This window comes from Drosophila hydei, unplaced genomic scaffold (genome assembly GCF_003285905.1).
Source record: "Drosophila hydei strain 15085-1641.00,03,60 unplaced genomic scaffold, DhydRS2 tig00000149-arrow-pilon, whole genome shotgun sequence".
In the NCBI taxonomy this organism is placed as follows: domain Eukaryota; kingdom Metazoa; phylum Arthropoda; class Insecta; order Diptera; family Drosophilidae; genus Drosophila; species Drosophila hydei.
This window is the reverse complement of record NW_022045678.1, coordinates 1,476,779-1,495,274: the sequence shown is the minus strand read 5'-3', so window position 1 is coordinate 1,495,274 and position 18,496 is coordinate 1,476,779. Positions and strand designations below refer to the sequence as shown.

At 35.0% G+C, this 18,496-nt stretch overlaps 1 protein-coding gene across 1 annotated transcript; it reads left to right on the top strand.

The window, feature by feature from the left end:
* Positions 1-385: 385 nt before the first annotated feature.
* LOC111602255 (coiled-coil domain-containing protein 34) lies at positions 386-1,715 on the top strand. The gene is made up of 2 exons (XM_023319248.2): positions 386-592; positions 650-1,715. Exons 1-2 carry the CDS (start codon positions 554-556, stop codon positions 1,679-1,681), a joined length of 1,071 nt encoding a protein of 356 aa, XP_023175016.1. The 5' UTR covers positions 386-553; the 3' UTR covers positions 1,682-1,715.
* Positions 1,716-18,496: the final 16,781 nt, after the last annotated feature.

The window sequence follows — 18,496 nt, the reverse complement described above, 5'->3', positions numbered from 1 at the left end:
TCCATCTGTAGAGTATCTTAACTGTAACTTACATTCCAAATTTGGAGTGGTATTAGCTCTAAAACTGTTGACGATAGAGCTGTGCACGATTTGACACGCCCTAAAAGACATAGATATGTAAAGGATATCTTTTTGATCTCGGGTTGTCAACGCGGGAAAATGTTGCAAGCTTCGAGTCTTTAGCGCTTTAACAGACACGAATAGTGCACAATATAATATATATATATATATATACGTTTTCACCTCGTAAATGAGTATAAAACTAAATAAAATATTTCTATTAATTATACATTTTTATAAATATAAAATTGTAATATAGGTCAACGATTACATTGCTACAGCTGTCAAATGTGTAGATTCGAGTTAGTTTGTTTTTTTACTCTCATTCCGATTATTGTTGTGTACACAAACATACAGTTTTATTTGCTTTAAAGTTTCTGTCGTTTTACTTTCGAGTTTGAATAGCGTGCAGAATCGTCAAAGACAGACGACGTTGGGCTCAATTTGGATTGAGAATTACTTAAGAGCTCGCATCATTTGGAAACCTTATCAAATGGCATTCGTTGGTCGCATGAACAGTCGAGGCAACTTGGTTGATAATGAAGTGTTCAATAACGTACGCTCCAACATTAACACGATTCCCACCCAGGTCATGGATAGCGACACCCAGACGGACACAAGGCACACAAAATGCTCGCGTACCTACATCAAGTCGTATGACTCGGAGCCGCGTGGCTTGGTCTCCAGACCGAGCCTGAGCACGGCGCGGTATGTGGGCCACTCCGCTTCGTCCTACGAGCTCAACTCGGCGGACGACACGGAGATGTCCACACTGCGCTACAGCTCCCCCAGATCCTTCGAAACGGAGACTGTAACGCTGACGCCAAAGAGCAGAATTGGTGATAGCTCCCTGTCTGGAGATAGCGGAGGCGATGCTGGAACAGATGAACAGGCGTTTCTAATGCAAGACAATGCAGAGAACCAGCCGCAGGAAAGAGGCTCCACAACGTCCATGTGCAGCTGGGAGGAGGAGGAGATAGTTTCCTCCTATGTGTCCGGGGATCAGCTCACTTACAGCTGTTCTATACCCTTGCTCGATCTGAGCTCGAACACTGGCTCACTGCAGTACGACCCGCAAATGCAATTGGACCAATTGAAGATTGTGCGTCGGTCGGACGAGGCCTACAATAATTGGCTCTCTGGCAAGAAGCGGCTGGGCCTTTACAAGCGACAGGCAATGCAGGAAGAGCGCGAGCTCAAAAGGCAACAGGACGAACTGCGTAAACAGCTAAACGAGAAGCGTGTCCAGGAATGGTGCCAGCGCAAGGCAAGCCAGTATGCCAACAAGCGTAAGTCGAATCCAGCCACAAGCCAGGTCCAGGTAGCACAGGTGGCGCATGTGGCGCAGGTGGCGCAACGGCGCCTACAAAACTGGGAGCTGCAGAAAGTTGAGCAGGCGGAGCGGCAGCGCCAGCGGCAGCAACGCGAGGCGCTGCGTAAGCAACGGGAACTGCAACAGCGCAAGCAACAGGCTGCCGCAGCGTGGCAGCAATGGATCAAGGGCGCGGCGCACCGCCCCAAGCCAGTGCCACTCAATCAGGGCCTGAACACACTACGCGGCACTGTCTCCAACATCTATGTTAATCCCAACTCTTGGGTACACGTTAACGAAAAAAACTAGCAACCAAATAAACAGTACGCAATTATTTAAACATATTACAAATCGGTCTACATATTTGGGAACCAATTATGTAACACTTTCTCGAGATTCGAAAGGCGACAGACATAGACAGTTTATATAAGCTTATATGTGTAGCCTGATGCATGTATGTATGACAAAGGAATTGGGTAAACGTTCGCGAAAACAATTTGCAAGAAGTAATTTTACTTTAGTTGGACTGTCCCAAGGCAGTTAATTATATTATTGGATTTGTTACTTTTCATTGGATGAAAAAGTTGATTCACCTGAAAGATTTTTAATTTCAAACTTAGCTGTTTTGCTATCTGTCACAGCCTCGTAGCTCCCTCAACTGAATTGTTACACTTTAGAGCTTAAGCTTCAAAACTAAGAGATGCAGTTATTTCTGGACTTGGCATGCCCCATGGAAGGTAAGCCTAATAAAAGTTAGTTTGTTTTCGATTTCTTAAGCGCTATATATACAATATTCTGAACTTTAAGTCCACGTACAAATAGCACTACAAATAAAACAATATTTCTGCAAGGCACTAGCTTAGTTTGAATGCTTATGAATTAGCAGATGAGCAGATAGAGATGGGCTAAATGACTTAGCTCGTTGATCAAAAATATTCATACTGTATGAAGTCTGTCATGGCTCTTTCTGTCTGTTGCATATATTGTCATATGACTATCCTGATTTATCCTTTACAATGGATTCGGCTTACACAATTTGTTAAGTCATATTTAATGATAAGTGAATTCACTTTTAATTATATAATTATATCGATATCGTGCTTTATGTTTTTGCTGAAATAAAATCAAAAATTAAAAATATGCTTTCTTATGAGCCCTTAACTTTATGACCTTTGTTTTATTATGACTTTTGTATTAAGCGATACAAATTGCCCCAGTTATGAGCGCGACTCCAACCTATATTGTGACCTGAAAAAGTGGAGGAGCAGATTGGAATTTTCACTAGTGACTGACATATCACTCGCCGCCAGCGCTTTGAAGCGGTAGAAAACAATAAAACGATTGGTCGACTATGAAGTCTCCCTATGTGAGAAGCTTTTTAAATTCCTTCGCATCAATATGAGATGTGGTTTTTGCGGCATCATTATATTTGTGCTATTAAGATTGCATTATATTATTTAATAAAGTTGAATGCTTCAGTATCACAATGATTGCATTGAGTCTACTCTTGTTGGCTTTACCCTCTTCAATTAAATAATTTTAAATTATAAAGTGCTACCTCAATAAAAATAAAAAAATACTATTTCTCTTTAAGCTGTATACCTAGGCTTAAGTCAACTCCGCACACCACATTAACACTTCTCATCAAAACAAACGCAGGTATTTGTGTTTGCCTACCCTTTTCACACATTAACACCCTCGACTGGCAGAATGGCCCTCGGGGCGTTTGCTTTGAATGTCTGTTTGTCAGCCTTTAGACTTAGTGCAGCCAGCTTTGGGGCGCATTCACACGTTGAGAGATTGGAGGAACTGCACGCTGCAAATCGTACAACTAATAGTATTTAATGTATCCAATTGGATATTAGACTTTAAATTTCTTTGAATATGTAAAATTCGATTGATTTAATATAGTTAATATGTTCCATAGTTTTTTTGGCTACACCTTCTGAAGTAATTCCTTAAAGTACACGAATTTCTACTGCCTAATTTCAGTTGCTTCTGACTGATTTAATGTCTAGGCTTGATGTAAGTTTTGGTTTAGTTCTCTACTGCTGAATCCAGCTGTGCAGCCGGGAACCCTGTGAACTTGCTCACCTGTCGACTCAAAGAAAACCTAGAAAAAAACAAAAAAGAAACTAGAGACCGGTAATAGGTGGCTCATCGCAAGAGCACAGGAAATATATACAAAGTTATTTAATATGAAAATGGCGTGCAGCTGAAATTTTATTTGAGCTTTGGCTCTGCCTGGCTTGGCCCGGTTGGTCTTAAGCGATTTATTTTCGACTACATTATTCGCTTAAAGGCACATGGAAATTAAATGTGATTTCGTACAGAATTTGACGGACGGTGCTTATAGATGGGCGGTTTTAATATGGAGAAAATCAGACCAGTTTCTGTGCAGCTGCCCAAGACTTTTTTGAGCATACAAATATTTGAGTAACTTTAATTTTGATTAGTAAATTTAATTAATCAAAGCAAGAATATTTGCAATATATATATGAAACATAATGGGAAATTCTTCCTTTATCTTTGCATTGTATAGCCACTCGATGTCAATTTAAATAATAATCAAATTAAAGCATCTACGCGCATTTTAACTGCGGTTTTTCTTTTCATATTTTGTTGTTTCTGCTCTCGAGCACTTTTTAATAATTTAATCCACTGCAATTGAGCGGCACGGCGTGCTTGGGCCGATTTATTGAAAATAAAAACAATATACACAAAAAAAAAACAACACAAGCACACACACATACACACAAAATAAACAAGCACGGCCTAAGAGTGTGGAAAAAAATAAGAGAAGCAAATATTTTTGCACAAACATTGATTGGCAATTGGCAGACGCGAAAACCTCACATATATATATATATATGTATGTGTATGTAAATTCTCATACAGACATAAGGAGCCTCACACACACAATCGCACGGACGACACTTGTGTTGAATAACCGACGCACGCTTCGAGTGCGAGTACAAAACTGAAAATTCATTGAAAACTGATAGCGTGTGAAAAATAAACGAAATGCGCAATCTGAAAACAAAATATGACGTATATATGATTGAGCTGTGCTGTTTATAGAGATGCGCTACACAGAAGTGAAATCAAACTACGAAAGGGTTTATTCTTAATTAGGTATTAGTTATATATAAGATATGACTTTTAAGATTTTCTGTATAAATTTATTATATTTATTATTTATTATTTATTATATATATCCTTATATATATTTATATTTATATTGAATATTGACTACTTATATCTATAATATATGAAAATTGTAATAAGTAAAATTAGTTTTAACACAAAAAAATTTAATTTTTGAAGTAAATAATGCCCTTATTATTATTTAAATTATATATAATTTAATATGTTTCAACAGGTTTCTATTCATAATATAGACTGCACTGTATTTTAGAATTTGCATATTTCATTTGATTGCATTTCTATATATGACTTGATCTTCTTTCAATAAACCTAATTTATTTTTAATTTGTAGATCATTCCAAATCTTTCATAGCCTAAGCATAAAATATTTTAAAAACCTGAATAATAATATTAATTTATTTCATTTACTATACCTATTTATGCTTCAAATGAATTTAATCTTTTTTTCACACAGCATTATTAATATTATTACTTATTTTAAATTAATTAACATAATTAAAGCATATAAATTGTCCTTTACTACATTTTTGTAGCTCATTTAAGTTCATGCTACCCTACAAACACACATATATATATATATATATATATATAGATCAACTCAATTGCATTGATTTATATGGCAGCTCTTCTCGTATACTATATATCAAATCTATGCAAAGCCCTTTTGAAAAAGTCAGTGGCATGCAATTTCTAGTGGCAATTAGCAGTGACATAAATGAAAACAAAAACCAATTCTATTTGTTAACATGCTGCGGTGGCTGATTCGAGCATTAATTAAAATAAATTGGCAAACACTCGAGGTAAGCTAAAGTCTCTGTTAAGTGAGCCAGACACGAATATGAACACCGAATGCCTTTCAGTAACTATTCAAATAAAATACAAATTGTTAGCTAGAGACCTATAAAATTGCTTTGTAATAACTTCTCCAAATCGTCTCGAACTGAACGAAATGTAAGTTGTAAATATGTAATTAAAATAATAAATATGAATATATAAATACATATATAATAAATATATAAAGAAAAGTATATTTATAAAATATAAATATTTACGGTTACTTCTACATCATCTATCATTGCAAATAGAAAAACCGTATTGTATTTCAAGATATCTTGATCAATATTTTCATATATAAACATAACTAGACTACTTATAAATAAAGGACTATAATATCAATTCACTCTATAAAAATGATTGAAAATTTTGACTTTTCAATGAAATCAACTCAAGCCAGCTTAGCGAGTTTTAGTATATACAAGAAACCATATTATAGTACAATGCCATTGTATTATTCCTTGTTCAGTTGATAAGCTGTCCAGTCTCTGCATAGAACTCTTGAGGGCAGATATATATAATCTGATTAATTTTCATGGTAAATGTAAGATAAATAAAAGTATCAGATATGCTTCTTAACTATCTGATAAACCCTATCAATAAAAATTATATATTTTGATTAGTCTTCATAGTAAAAGTATCAGATATTCTCCTTAAATATCTATGGGTCCTTATCGAAAGCTGTATAGATACTGCAACTACTCTGACTCTACTAATACTATGTATTTGCTCCTTTAAAGGCTATATAAATTATTAAGAGATTCACGACTCTCTATCTATGCTTTTCACGCCTTTATCTTCTATTAGAAAATTAGAAAATTTACATGAACCTTCATTGGGTTCTTCGGACCATTTTTGAGGCATCGCTCTTCGGAACGGAAATGAGTCCAGCAAAAACATTGCAACTCATACAAGAACTTTTCAAAATAAACTAAACAACTCTAAATGGACTCAATACTTAATTTGCTGCCTGCTCTAATGGGATTTGTGTAATGTTAAATTTGTGATAATGCCCTCTATAAAGGTAAATGTCAACGAAATTTACCACAAATTCGAAGTTAATTGATGGAATATGCAGCAGCAGTCAAATACATATCTGAACAGGTAAATGTGTAAATTACGTATCATATTGTATGACAAATAGTAGCTGAAATTTCAAAAATTGACAAAAATTATGCAAACTTTCATAGATAAATAAGCAAATTTTTGGGCATATTTTGTGTTCGCATCTGAAGTTATTTCTACCATGGACCGCAAATTTGTGGAAAATAATAATTTAATTAGCTGCACATAAGCACGCATGCATATATGTATGTGTATGTGTCGATGTGTGTGCGCGCAATGCAAGCTTATGACCCGGCAAAATTTTATGCATATCAAAAATACCAATTATGGCAACATTTTGTTGTCCTGCCTTTTATGGATCCGAACGACTATGTGTTCGTGTATGTATGTGTGTGCCATAAGTGTGTGCTTGTGTGTGTCTGCTGCATTTTCAATGGTGCTCGAGCATTAACGTTCAAAAGTCAATTAGTGGTTTTTATAAATGTGATTAAATTAAGTGACAATGTTGTTTACTGTTTTTACGGTTTTTGAATTTTTGTTTCGTTTTAATTGGTATAACGGTTCCAGTAATTTGCATTCAAAATTTTTGGACAGCCTCCCCTGCTGGGGGTACATTATAATCGAACGATTATTGTGTTAGATAAAAATGTTTTGTATAAAAAGGAATTTGCATTCGAAATTTTATAGCAAGCAAAATGTTTTGTGCCTTAATTATTTATTTTTTCTTTTTGTACCCTGAACCCATTGAAAATGAGAAATCAGGGTATATTGGTTTCGTTAAAATGTATATAAGAGGCTGAAGAAGGCGTGGCAGACTATATAACGTATGTATATTCTTGATCACCATGGCAAGCTGAGTCTATGTAGCTCTGTTCGTCTGTCCGCTCGTATGTCTGTCTGTCTATATATGCGTCGATCTCAGCAGCTTTAAGAGCTAGAGACGTTAATTTGTTTTGTTCCCCTATATATCAAGTTTGTTTATTTAATCAAATCTCGTATGTCTTTTGAGCTAGATTTAATGAATGTTGTCTTTCGTTTTATGAATATTTTATATAGCATTGATTTTTTCATATTTTCGATATCGATTACATATTTTTTAAATTGACGTTCAGCTGAAAATACAGCCAACATGTGAAAGAGATTGTATTTTGTATCAAATTGAAAAATTATCAATAAAATATTTAGATCTTATGCTGACAATTTTATTTAAATCCTTTAAGTAAGGGTATCTCCTAGTCGGGCAGCCCCAGTCGAGAGCTTTGCATTCAATATAGATTTTTACTCCAATTATTTTTGAAGATTTTACGCCTAAGTCCTTCAGCATTGTTATAGATATTCCCAACTGGTATATAGTATATAGACTTTATTTTATTTATTTTTCTCAGATATTTGTGACATTTGTGTTCGTTTTGCATTTTTCATTTGCACACAATTTTGTGGGCTAGACAAAAACTGCTCTTAAGCCTTTAAGCGAAACAAACCCATTTTCCACTTGTCCCACACACACACACGTACTCTTCCCCCTCACAGCTGGGCCTTTCAACTCGTTTGCCTTAGCTTTTATTCTTTTTTCTTTGTTGTTGTTTTTTAAATCAAAAAGCGACACAACGTCAAAACAATTTGTCGTCATTTAAAAGTCGACATTTAAATAAGAAAATGCAAATATGAAGGCAGCCGAGCAACCTGCTAGCCCTAGCCCCCAGTCCCTGGCTGCCAGGGCCAAGCGTAGACAGTAGCTGTGCAGCTGCCTAAATGTATGCAATAAAATTTTTTATGCGCGCGAAAGACGCCGCATACGTTTCGTATGCATAAAATTAAGCTCCACGGACTGTGATATGTTCAAGGAGAGGGGGAGGTATGGAGACAGGGCTGAGCAGCAGCGACGACGAAGCTGGGTCGCTGCGCCTGGTCGAGCGTGACGAGCGCAGCTGTAAATATAAAGTGTCAGGCAGAGAGGCTCACACAACACACGGCACACACACTCGCCTTGCAAAAACGTGTCTATTACAATTCAATTTGACAATAGGCGCACACAAAAGCCAAACCAAGCCAGCCAGCCAGCCACAACTGTGCTGCCACAAACTCACACAAACACACACACACACGCACAGAGAAAGCCATGTACAATAGCCAGGCAAACCCAAATGTAGACTATAGAAAAATACAAATACAAATGCGACAACAGTTTGTTTTACACTTTTGCTGGCAGCTTTGACTATTTGAGCTTATTTGCAAATATATTTATATTTAATATCAATGTTTATCCATATACCAATCTGAAATGAGAAAATATTACAGTAAGCCCAAGCTGAAAGCTTAGTATTTATTTTTAAATGTATTTTTATAGGCATTTTTCTCTTTCGGAAGCAAAATAAAGATGGAATTGCAGCATATCAAACATATAATTTATTTGTTAAAAAAAAAACAAATTTTTAAAAAAATAGTTAAGCAATTTCTAAAATATTTTTATTACCAAATTTTGATTTATTTAATTTAGAAATCGAACATTTATAAAGAATGCGTCTTTCAAAAGAAATCCCTGAGTGAGAAAACAGTTTCATAAAATAAATAAAAAGTGGCAAAATGTTAATAAAAATTATTTTTGTCACAAAATATTATTGTCGTTATAAAATATTAGAGACTCAATTGAAATTCATTGATTAAAGCTCTAGAATATTGACTACTCGAGCGCCTATCACGAAATTTCAATATTAATATACATATTCATATTTGATATGGAATTTATTGATTGGGACTCTAAAAATTCGCAGATGTAGCAGAGTTTAATATAGTTTAAGTTAATGAATTTATAGACATCGAATAATAATAAGAAATATGTAGTATAAGTATAAATATTATGTCTTTAGTTACTAAAGATAAGGCAGAGAAGAAGAATTATGATTTCTATACTTAAAACATTTATATATTGAAGTCCAATTTCTAATGTTGTTTGTTTTAATTAAAATTATATATTATTATTTTGTGATTTTTTAGTAAATAATGATTAAAAATAATTGGTTATAATTATTAAATTTTCAAAAATAACTTGTTATTTTTTAAAATAAATATTAATAAATATTCTTTTATCTATAAACATAAAACTCGCAAATCTATAAATATCATATGCAAGGCATAAAAGGCAGTCTGTACACTTCAATAGAATATGGTATAGGAACTCAAAAAAATTTATATATTTAAAATTTATAAAGAAACTAATTATTAAAGTAAATTTTAAATCAATGTTACGACCCTTTTGGAAATCAGATTAAGTACTTAAAGCATATTGGCTGTAACAGAAATAAATTTATAACTGCCTTTTACCAAAAGTTAAAGATTAGAACTTTTATATCCTAAATTCAAATGTTCAATGAATTTTAGTTTAGATAATTACGGGAAACTTGCTTAACACCAACTGGAAATTAGTTCTTGCTTCGCTTTTAGCAGAACTAAATTTTTATGATCGAAATAAAATTATAGAAATTCTAATTCTAAATTGTAATTCAAATTACCAATTCTAAATTCCAATTCAACATTCCACTTCTTAATTCCAATTCTAAATTCTAATTCCGAATTCAAATTCTAAATGCAAATTCGTAAGCGTATTTCAGTATCGGCTTTGCATCCTTTTGATTATAAACTCTAGTCACTTTGCTTGTTTGTATTTCGGCCATGTGTTTTTACTGCAACGGAAACGTCAAGTAAATTTTTTTCTCCAACGTAGTTAGTTGATGGGTATGAAAAAAAAAACCAAGAAGAAAAATCTGAGCGACGCAGGTGGTGACGGTGGCCGCCGCACAACACACACAATGACAACAACAGCGCTGAGAACGTGTAGAATGTGTGTGGAGGACTCTATGTTGCCTAGTCCCTGGGGCGTTATTTGCACGTTTCCGGTATAAATATACAACGGCCGAGATTTGTTTATGCGAAATGAAGCGCACAAAAGACAATTCGCATAAATGTTGCCGGGAGAGACTGGCTTTCCATCCACCTCTTGGCCAAACCGGCAAATGTTAGCAAGTGGGTCGGCAGCTCACTGAGTCAGTTCCCCGGTGCGTGACTCTAGCGGAAATAAAATTTGTCAGCGTTTCTGCGAGTGTCATGACTTTAAATAACTTGCAAATATTATGAAAAACTCCCACTCCGCAGAGATTTTGTATTAAATCATTAGGTTATATAATGACATGCCATATGCCAACTCTCGAACCGAGACGTATCAGTCCGCAAGCGTATCCAATTCCCTAATTAAATTCAATGGCCACACGCAAGCGCCTTATCAAATAATCGATCAATCAATCATTCAATCCACAGAGTGCCCAGCACAGAGAACTCAAAAACTAATCACTAATAAACTTATACAACACCAAAAACGTTAACATGCCACACAACCAACTTGACCAACTCACATGCATCACACAGATATGGCAAGAGCTGTGGCCAGAGAGTATTTGTACCTTGGCTATAGCTACAAATCAACTAAATAAATCATATGTGAAAACTTGTTTCACTTAGGCAATATTTTTACACAAAAACTCTTATGCACTACATATTACAATCGCCATAAGTCTTGCCCGACTGGACGGTGAGTCAGTTACAGTGGACCAAAAGTTATTTTTTTTGGATTCAAATTGCAATAAATTTCTAATACGATTTTAGCCTAGGAAATGTATAGAAAATATAAAAGCATTCTACAATAGACTAGAGCCATTCAGGACTCACTGACTAAGTTAAACAACAAGAACGACTCCCCACGCATATCATTAAGCTCTTCATTAGAATAAATAATATTTATAAAATAAATGCTTTTAGGTCTCCATTCTTAGATATCCTTATTTTTTCTCGAAAAATTAAAATTCAGAACTTAGTTATATGACAAAAGTCCTTTGTTCAGAGCAAAACAGAAAAGTTTAGTTTAACCAAACATGCATTGATATCATTTACATTAAATGAATATCAACATATTTAATATAGAAACTTTAATATAGGATGCCAAAACTTTACTTATGAATAGTTTTCTTATAAACCTTTACTCAACATTCGTAGCTAAGCAGACTTAATATATAAAATTAATTAAATATATTGAATATTCTACCTTGTCAATATTTCTTATAGAGCTGAAATAAAATGAAAGGAAATAAGACTGACTTCTAACTCATTACGTAATGTGTATAATACCCCATAAAGATTATTGGCATGAAAATCTAAATTTGACAATCGAATAGCTGTATCAATAATATTTTGCAAATAGTCTAGCTTATATTTAGAGTTTTTCGGGTAAATTTCAGTTGAAGTACCAACCAAATAAATTTTTTATTTATTTTTTAAAATGGCAAAGAAGATATGTTAAAACTTACTTGCCGAATGCGTGGCAAAAGCAAGTTAGTGAGCAAGTGAGGAAGGGAGGAGGGAGGTTGTTAATATATGTATATATATATATATATATATATATATATATATTTATATATATATATATATATATATATATATTAATATACATATTAAATCTGAATGAATAAAAAAAGACCTAACATTACGATTTTACATTATAAAAAGCTCAGTTGTCAGATCTTAGATCAGATCTCTTAGACACCAATTTTGATTATAGAATGCCATTAGCATAATGTAAACTGATTTTTGTTTGCATAAGTTGCATTAAATTTATAAACAATTAAATTTTTAAAATCATTTTTGAAACAAATATATCTAGATTTTTTGCCTCCGAGCACTTTCATAAAAAATAAACAAATTTTAAACCAATAGCTAACCAATCAAACAATAAACATTTGACCACTGTGCCCAAGTTTCGACACCAGCCTGGCCCAAAGTTGATCCAACAAAATAGCCTTAGGCTGTAACTTGTAAACTTATTTTTCCATACACGCACACACACACACTTAGATACAGAGAGTGGAGTGAACAGAAGCAACTACCTTTTATCCCGGTTGCCGCTTAGCATGCTCAACAAACTATATGGATACTTGTATCTAATAGCAGCTCCAAAAGGCAACGGACAAAAAAAAAGAAATAAAATATTCAGCTGCCGATGATGATGAATGGCGTTTGGTCAGCATGCGTGTGTGTGGGTGTGGGGGGGGTGGGTGTGTGAGTGTGTGTTATTGCTGTAGCTGTTATATGAACATGTGAAGAAATTCACATCAATTTGTAAGCGCTCACGAGTGCCAGTCTATAGAGTATTTTTAGTATATTTTCAACTAGGAAGAAGATTATTTTCCATTTTTTTTCGGTTTTAAACAAGAGCCGACTTTAAGAGGCAGCTCTAGTAGCTGCAAAGGCAAGCAGACTGGTCACGTACTATTGTCGCTTTGCCAGAAGGACATTCATTTGATTTCGTTGGCAACTTATAGGCGTTGTGCATTTGACCCTTGAACGCTTTGTTTGGCTTGTAGCTTTTGGCCACGTTGTTCTGGGCGTTGACAGAGTCCATCAGATTGTCAACCGGGCCAGGTCGTCCATTGATGGCGTTGCTGATAACGTGAGCTGCTCGCCCTGCTGGCCAGACCCACTAATTTTTTATGGCTAACGTCACGAGGTCGCAACGCTTTAGTTTTTTTGCTATTTGCTGGCCAAATGTCAAATTGTTTTTAGAGCTGGATTTTTTTCTTCTCTTTGTGTTTTTCCGTTGTCAGCCACTTTTTATTGGTATCGTGTTGCGAGCATTTTGCCTTTGGCCTTTGCCTTTGCCTTCTGCCTTTTGCTTTTGCTGTTGCCCTGTAATCTGCGTTTGTGCTGTGCTATGTGCTCTGTTGCCAGCATTTAGGCGCGCCTGGGATTACAATGGCATGTGTGAAACCGCAATGTGTTCAAAGCAACCAGCAAAGCTAACCACCCAACAGGCAACTCGATTCCTGCCCATTACGCTGGCTTTTGAGCTGATTCCAGCTGCAACTGCGCTATCCAGTTGGTGGCCAACTCAATTAAAGGCTTGCGGTCTCTTTGCCATCACTTAAAGCACACAAACAAGTTGGAAATATAATCACGCTGCATTTAGTGAATTCATTTCATTGAACAGTTACCAATCTTACTTTAGTCAAGAAATACACTCTACAAGATTTGTATAAAAAATTTAGAAAAATGTCCAACTAGTTCTAGATGGGAATTAAACTTTACATCTCATCAAAAGCTTTTCAATAAAGCTTTTTTTGTAATTATACATTTCGTTTACGTAATATACATCAAATATACGTTAAAGTGTACAAAATATTCATGTAATATAAGGGATTTCTTATAAACAAATACAATACAGCAGGAGCTCTATAAATTGTCGGCTTATAAATTGAGGTTACATATTTACCATCTCGTTTTGACTTTGACTAAATATATGAACAAATTATTGATAAGCATTATAACAAATTGATGACACAGTGCAAGTATTTTTCAGTACAACTCACTCTCGCTCTCTCAGTCTTTCTCCATTTCATTCTATTCTGCTCTCTCTCTCTTCCCATTTACCTTTCTTATTCTCTCTTTTTCTATCCCATTTAATGGGTATCTTTCTCGATGTCTTTACATCTTATTCCTCATTGTCTCTCTCTCTTTCTCAGTCTCATTCTGTCTGTCCCTCCTACTGTCTCTTTCTCTTTCTCTCTTTTGCTTCCTCCCTCTCTTCCTTTCTTTCTCTCTCTCTTTCTTTCTAACTTTCTCATTCTCTCACTCTCCCTCCTCTCTCCCCATCTCATTCTATCTTTCTCCCTCTTCCTCTACCTCATTCTCTCATTTCCTCCCTCGCTCTTTTGCTTCCTAATTATCTCTCTGTCTCTGTCTATCTATCTCTTTATATTGCTCTAACTCACTGTATCGCTCTGTCTCATTCTCCCCTCATTTTCTTTCTCTCTCACTCAAATGCGAATCATTCATATGCATAAAATAATTGTAAATGTATTCATAAAACATATCTTTGATAACCAAATCTTTCTAAATGCTAAACGCTAATGCTAATCACTTTATAAAAAATAGTAAATGACCAATACATAAACATGTACATATAAACACAAAGTGCTTATTCAAAAATAATAAAAATAAATAAAATTAAGCACATTAAGCTGAGTTTTCAATCAATTTTCCTAAATAATAAACATGATAAATATAATCTAATATAATAAATATATTAAATTTAAACTTATACTGGATATACACACATTGAAAATAATAAAACATATTTACAAACATAATATACAGGTGACTGAGTAATTACTACATTATTTTACCGTTTTTTGAGCTATAAATAAATTGCAAACGGTGTTAAGCCTGTTGATGAGTGTAAACATTGCACCTCAAACAAAGTCTTTATTTAAATTGGCATAAACAAATTAAATGGATGAATTACAGTGCATTACAGCATATATAATATATTTATATATATTTATATATATATTAATTATATTTTAATCAATTTATCTGCATAAGCTCTTATGCAGAGCAATCAAATATTCAAAACTCATAGATTAAATACCTCGAATAGAGCAAAAATGCATGGCCCATTGGATATTGTGTATGGTAACCCTAAATTGGCTGACCATATGTACGTCGTGCTTAGCAGCTTAATTAATTTTATATTTATTACAAAATCCATAATTTATATGAAAATAATTTGCGCAACAAAATTCGATATGCATGGAAATCATCTTAATGGTAAATCTCAAATCAATTTGCCCAAAATGCCGGACGCACACACACAGCGACACCGACACAGACACACGCCTAATCAGGCACGTGCAATTGAGCAAAATATAATCACAGGAATTTATCTAAAGCATCTTGGGAGCGCACATCAAGAGTTCTACGTTGACTTCGATGTCAACGGCATTTACATAAACTTGGTGGCCATTTTGTATCTGTGCATCTTAACCGAGCTGCATGCCGTCCAGATGCAACCCGCAGATACACAACACACACACACACAAAGGCACACAGGAACTGCAATTGAAGACATTTGTCATGCGACGGACGAGCGGAGCGGCGGGCGAAGCAGAGATGAGAGATGCTGAAGCCTTGGCAACTTGGTTAATTATAACGGCTGCGGCTGCATCAACCGAACGATTAGAGTTGGGAGGCAGTGGGCGGCGGGCGGTGGCCAGTGGGCGATGGGCAGGTCAATGATAGCTGGCGGCTGTTGCAGCAAATTGCAATTCCAAGAGACGCACCGGAAGGAAGTGTAAAATTCAAATATGACAAATGACATAAACTTAAGCGGCTGCTGCTGCCAGGGCAATAAGTAGGCTCCATGCTGAGCACACGCACACACACGCACACTAACTCACACACTCACACACAATAACTCACACACAAAAGATTTATTGTACTGCGGTAGATGGAAATTATGAATATCTTAATATTGTGGCATAATTTTCGGAGACTCCAACCCAAGCTTTAATTAATAATTTTGTAATTTATCAATTTATATGCTGGGCAGCGTGATAATAATATACAAAAACAAATACTATGATAAAATGCTCTACAAAAACTCTGCAAATTAAAGAGAGTATATATATATATATATATATACAAATATATATTCTCTATATATTCAGCTGCTTGATTGAATAATACTTAATACAAAAGCAACTTGAATGCGTCTTAAGCTTGTGCCGTTGCTTTTGCATTTGCCTTTGCTGCTTTTCTTGCATTCAATATGCATTGAGACAATAACGTAAGCCAACAGGCTTAGCTTTAGAGCTTTTGGCCAGCTTATGTATTCCCCAATTCAATTCATGGACCACAATACAGCAGCAGCTGGTATTCAAAATACCATCTTTATCGTTCAGCTGACCTCGTTTAAACTTATGCAAATGACCCCCAATAATTACAACATTAGCCAATAATATACATAGCTTTACACACTCTGAACATCTGAGCTTCTTCTAACTTCTTTTATGTGTGCCTATTTTCTTTCCCTCCTAGGATTCGTAATGCTAATTATGCCAACCTTTGAATTAACAATAGCTGTTTGTAGGAAAATCTAGTTCCTGTTGGGTTTCTTTCAATAAAAAGTGCTGATATTGAGCATCGTTTGGAAGGCATTTACGATTCATATTCCATCAATAGCAAGTAAACAGTTCAATCATTTTTGGCTAATCTGAAGAGTGAATCACTCACATTCAAATTTATATTTAATTTTTAACTTGAGGTATAAATTTTGGTTAACAATAGAGGGGGAGATATTTTTAAAGAAGTATTTAAGTCTTAAAAATCTACACATTTTAAAACTTAAATTTAATAACTGTAAGAAATATAATAAGAAACTAGGCTTTTTTTGCTCAATCATATACTTGTTAATTCTTATCATAAGTTTTAGTCAATGCTTTCAAGATTCAGAATTATATTTCCAGTAGTATTTTGTACTCTTAGACAATTTTCTGCCAATTATGCGAACTGTAAGCTATAAAGTGGTCCACAACTTTTTCACAGACTTTCACAGACAGAGAAAGAGCAAAACAAAGAGAGAGAGCGACGACAATCCAATCAAGTCCGCCAAAGTAAATTGACTTAGAACACAATTCACACACAGCTTCCAGTTACAGATTGTTTGATTTTGAAAGAGTTTGAGTCAAACTATATATATCTATATATATAGTTCTATATGCAGGATTGTCAAATATATATAAAGCGTGTCCTATTTGTAGCTGACCTTCTATAGCTTTTGTCTGTAGATGAGGGGGGATGCTGGGCTGGTGTTGTAAAGTGCTCGTGTGTGCTACATTAGGTTTGATTTTGCTCTCAGTTTACACACTTTGATTTCAATTACAAAGTTGCTCGAGTGAAACAATAACATAAAATTGCTGGGGGTAGCAAAAGGCATAACAATCTCTATAGAAATGCCAGCTGCAAGTTTTATGCCAACCGCAAATTGCAATAGTAGCAAAAGCCACCCCTTCTCCGTCTTCTCTCTACCTCTTATACTCACTCGAAAGTTCTACAGTTGATGGGGGCGGGGGATGAAGCAAGCCTTGAAGCAAGTCCTATTGCAAGCGCCACAAGTTGCATGTTAGCAGCGCGTAAATTTTTTTGTTTATTGCCCCAGTAGTCTGACAATGGACAGACAACAGAACGAGCAAGTTTTATGTGCGGCCAACAGACAATAACAACAACAACAATAAAGCAATAGCAATAGCAAGAACAAGACGACCAAACGGCTTAGCAAATTTTTTAATTTATTTTCCAGCTGAATTGTACAGCGGAAGCGTTTAAAATTGTAAAAGCTGCCACGCCTCACCCACTTCAAGGTACTTTAGGTGTAATTAATTGCACTTTAAATTTGTTTACAGCTCTCTCAGCTTATTTATGAACTAGATAAGCGACCCTAGCAAAATTATTTACTAATTTACTATTGCGAAATGCCAAACTGAAATTGTATTGTACATAATTCAAAGACTAATATGCACTTAAAATAAAATTCTTCAAGCAATAAAAATGGCATCAAAAGAAACTTTGGAATTTCTTAATCAAATTTCAAATTAAGCCTAAGCCTATTTTATCTATATAACATTTATGGATAAAAAAATATTTACTATATATTTGACATATATACTTTGATTTATCATAAATTCTTTATGATTTGATGAGGATTGGTTTGTTTGTTCAACAAATTTGATCTGATCAATTGAAAGACGTCTTCTTAAAGTTTACGAATTGTAAGAGACTCATTCAAGAGAATAAATACCACAAGGCCACCGCACAAGACATGGCAATTGAAGCAGCGACCAAGAGTCAACTCAAGCAGCAGGAGCAACAGCAGCACTCAATATAATCACAAGCTAAATCACTTGACCAAGTAGGCACTAGACACACTTACACACACGCAAACGCACACACACACATGACCGAAACCTTCTACAGAGTTTTAGACACTTGCATTACTTGGCGCCGTCGAAGCTTGCGCCTTTTGCTCTAAAGCTTGGCCACACAGCCAGTGAAGCCGTTGAACCAACTCGTTGCACCATCCTTTCGAGCCACTTCAGCCTGGCCACATAAAGTGTCATTAGCTCAAGTAGAGAACTAGCTGCTGGAGCGTCTATGGCGGGCACTACGCTTACATTTGGC